Source organism: Xiphophorus couchianus, chromosome 6 (genome assembly GCF_001444195.1).
Source record: "Xiphophorus couchianus chromosome 6, X_couchianus-1.0, whole genome shotgun sequence".
Taxonomy (NCBI): Eukaryota; Metazoa; Chordata; class Actinopteri; order Cyprinodontiformes; family Poeciliidae; genus Xiphophorus; species Xiphophorus couchianus.
Genome location: NC_040233.1, coordinates 12,399,786 through 12,403,328, shown reverse-complemented (window position 1 = coordinate 12,403,328; position 3,543 = coordinate 12,399,786). Strand labels below are relative to the sequence as shown.

The following is a 3,543-nucleotide window of genomic DNA, read 5'->3' as shown; positions in this document are numbered from 1 at the left end:
TGCAAGTCTCAACAGTTTGTGCGTTGAATTTCCACAGTATTGACACTAAACGTACCAGTAGCATATATTTTATCTTTTTTTTTTCCCCACAACACCCTACAGAAGAAAATATGTTTATCCTTTTTTTCCACAAAGGTTTCATGCTTTTCTTTATTTACTTTTTCAATTTTGCTCTACTGCCTTTTTAGTTTTTCACATAAAATTGGAATAAAATAGATATAACTCTGTGGTTGTAACTTGACAGATGAATTAAAAGGGTATGAATATTTTTACACACTATTGCAGATGTTTCAATTCAAGACCATTGAGCCCCCAAAGCTACTTCACACTCTTTAAAAATAATACAAAAATTGTAATTCCACTGCATTTGGTGTTATAAACCGGTGTCTGCAAATCCAGACTGAATTGATGCTGCTGTATATACTGTAACTATTGTTTTTTAGATAATTTTAAAAACTGTCACCATGTTGTGACCGTGTATTATGAGATAGATAATCAGTAAAAACATCAAGCTCCTTTACCTTTCCTTTTAGCTGTTATTGAAATGAAGTGGGTTCAATATTTTAGCATTAAAAACATTTATTACCTGTGAATAGTCCTTTGATACAATATAGGACATTAACTTTTCAAGCAACTGTACCACATTCGTATAAATATGTGTTAATACAGAACTGCGGTACAACTCAAAGCGCTTCATTATACAAAAGGCAGACATTTCAGTTTACAATGCACTGATAACAGAGGTCACACGGCTCTTTGAGTCTTAATAATTACATTCTGACAAAAACAAGAACGTGAGTAAAAAATATATAAAGAAAGTCTGATTGCACCAAAACTTAAGCTTAACTGGAGTCCAAGTTCTAGTGCACAACCTGAACGGCTTCAGGAGAAAAGATTTATGGCCAGTGGAGACAGAGATCAAATATTTAGGCCACACTGACATACTAAGTCAAGAAGAGGCTTCATCATCTAAAGCTGCGTTTGTGCAGTGTTAGAGTTTAAAGTTACATACATTTTTAGTTAAAAACAATAAAGAAAAATGTAAAAAGCAGATTTTTTGAAAACCAACTTTTGGGGTTTTCTGCAGACAACATTGGGATATTTACTTAGTAGGGCTTATTTAAAACTGTGAAGAGAACAGTAATTGTATTGCAGCTTATTTCGCCTCGTCTCCATGTCTCTTTTGTATGAAAAATATAGTTTGTTCTCATTTCTCGGGGTCATAGTAGCGCTTCTTCATGGCCCGATATTTTCTGAGGAAATAAAGGGCCTCCAGCTCTTTGATGACGTGGTCTCCTCTGGCAACCAGCTGTTTGATTTTCTCAGGGTCAGTCTCATCTTTGTTCTTCATAAACGCATACTTTAGTCGTTCTCTGAAATAAGCCGCTCCTTTTGGGTACTCACGGCCAAGATACAGCAGCTGGAAAATTAGAACAAAAAGTCAAATAAGAAGTTTTACTTCAGAGCATTTCGTTTTTTGACCAAACCAAAGGTAAGTACGGAGCTATGATTCTGTGAACTCCTATGTGTCTCCTAGACAAAGTGGATAACTCATACCAGCAATGTCACAAGGTCAATCAAAAGAAGCCAGCGGTGTAGAACTGCAGTTAAGGCATACAGACATTTGACCTCCTCCCTCAAACATAAATGGGGAACATTATTCAGACTGTTCAATAGCTGCGTTCATATAGTCTGGGGGCAAAATTTGAGCAAGGAAGGTGCTACTTGGTAATTGATCACCCCTGATCCAACAACCTTCTGTAGGACCAACAACCAGAGGAGGAAGCAACAACACATTAGGTTGACCAAAATGAATGAGTGTGTAGTCAGCAAAACCTGGACACTGGACAGGCAGGGTAATTTGTCAACCACGGTTGTAACGCGCAAGAAATCGTGGTCTGGTAGTCAGACACCCGACTTTTTTGGGTATTTTATGAGACTGCTCGACTGTTTATTCAGGCCTCAGATATCAAAATATAGTTTGTGAGTGAATAATTTAGTTCATAATTACAGTTTTAAATAAAATATATAGAATTAAATCAAACATGAGACTTCATTTTGAACACTAGCTTAATTTCAAGAAAGATAATACCAATCTTAAAATAGTTCGTTTACATACATATGAAATGGAAGTAGAAGAAGACGTCATGGTAACGTGTCTGTACAAATAAAGATACGAACTGGTAAAAAAGGAGAACTGACTTGGTTTTGATCAAAGTGTTAGTTGCAGATTTCGCATTCACTTTCACAAATAAAAGTTTATTAAAGACTCCTTCCTTTTATTGACCAGTTTTACCTTCAAGCCTCCTAATTGTTTAGTGGTTTATGTTAAATTTATTCTTTTACCAAGGGAAAACATATTTAAACGTGAATAATTTTCACACACCACATTATAATGTAGGCTAAGTCACTATGTAGGCAAGTTTATGTCTCAAAACACCAAATTCATAGATATTTTCCAAGTAAATCTTAAGAAATGTAGGGCATTCAAATATGAAACATGTTTGCATGTCTAACTGTCTCTATGGTTACCAGCAGCAGTCAGAAAGGAATGAAACAGAACTTACAGTTTTGTACAGTCTGATAACTTCACCCTTTAAAGGGTTTGCCATGTCACAAACAAATGTGGCCGATCACGTCTCTGGAATCAAAGAAGGAAAAGACGGAAGTGTGAAGGGAAACAAACAGCAGCCAGAGTCACTGACATTTTAAGTAGCATATTAATCTCAAACTGACTCATACTGACGTGTAAACGTATTAAAGCGGACTAGCTTGAATGCGGATCTTCTTTTCTCCTTTTCCACCTTGTCCGCGTTCACGTTTTACTCACTGCCGTGTGGCGTGTCGTAGTGTCGCAAATGAAAACATGCCAGCACGCATGTGCAACAGTTCCCGTGGCTGTATTCATGTGTGTGGCCGTGGCTACTTGTTCGCCTCATAGACATGAATGCGGCTGTGCAGTTGGTTGAAATCATTGATCATATGTTGAAATAGTATAATTTCAGTTTATTTTTCTCGTAAAAATGAATGATACCAATTAAAAAATTAATTACTTTTGAAAAAACTTGGTTTACTTTGTTTACACTGGGCGTTACATTTTTTAAAAATATGCCTATAAAGAGGTTTTGTCATCTAATTTCTTAATGCAACGAATTGCTCACTGAAACTGTATTTTTGAAGGTATAATAAGCTCCACGGTCGGTTTACATCCACACTGATTAAAAATCCTCCTACGCCTATTAACTTATTCTGTTTCACATTGACCTAGTGTTCGGTTTTATAGTGCTAACAGCGTGTGACGTGTCTTAAACACTTAAAAATGTGAAAACACTGATCAATATTTTTGTTGAATAACTTTGAAATGATATAGCCGTCAATACCAGTTTTAGCCACTAGGTGTTAGTATTTGATTGTCACATGGTGAAGCTATAAGCTTAAGAAATGGTTGTGAAGGCGGTTATGTAAATAAAATGGTGGTGAATGATGAAGTAAATGGCTTCGTTCTTTCCACAATGGAAGACAACACGTTTATTGGATAATTGT

General features: G+C 36.0%; 1 protein-coding gene across 2 annotated transcripts; it reads right to left on the bottom strand.

Moving 5' to 3' along the window:
* Positions 1–561: 561 nt before the first annotated feature.
* On the bottom strand, positions 562–2,921 carry LOC114146415 (LYR motif-containing protein 5A-like). 2 transcript variants are annotated; one of them, XM_028020420.1, is made up of 3 exons: positions 2,747–2,921; positions 2,568–2,641; positions 562–1,420 (listed from the first exon to the last, which is right to left on the bottom strand). In XM_028020420.1, the coding sequence occupies exons 2-3, from the start codon at positions 2,610–2,612 to the stop codon at positions 1,208–1,210; spliced, it is 258 nt and encodes an 85-aa protein (XP_027876221.1). In that variant the 5' UTR covers positions 2,613–2,641; positions 2,747–2,921; the 3' UTR covers positions 562–1,207. The 2 variants fall into 2 exon arrangements, with proteins under 2 accessions (XP_027876221.1, XP_027876223.1); XM_028020422.1 differs by having other exon boundaries at positions 2,737–2,878.
* Positions 2,922–3,543: the final 622 nt, after the last annotated feature.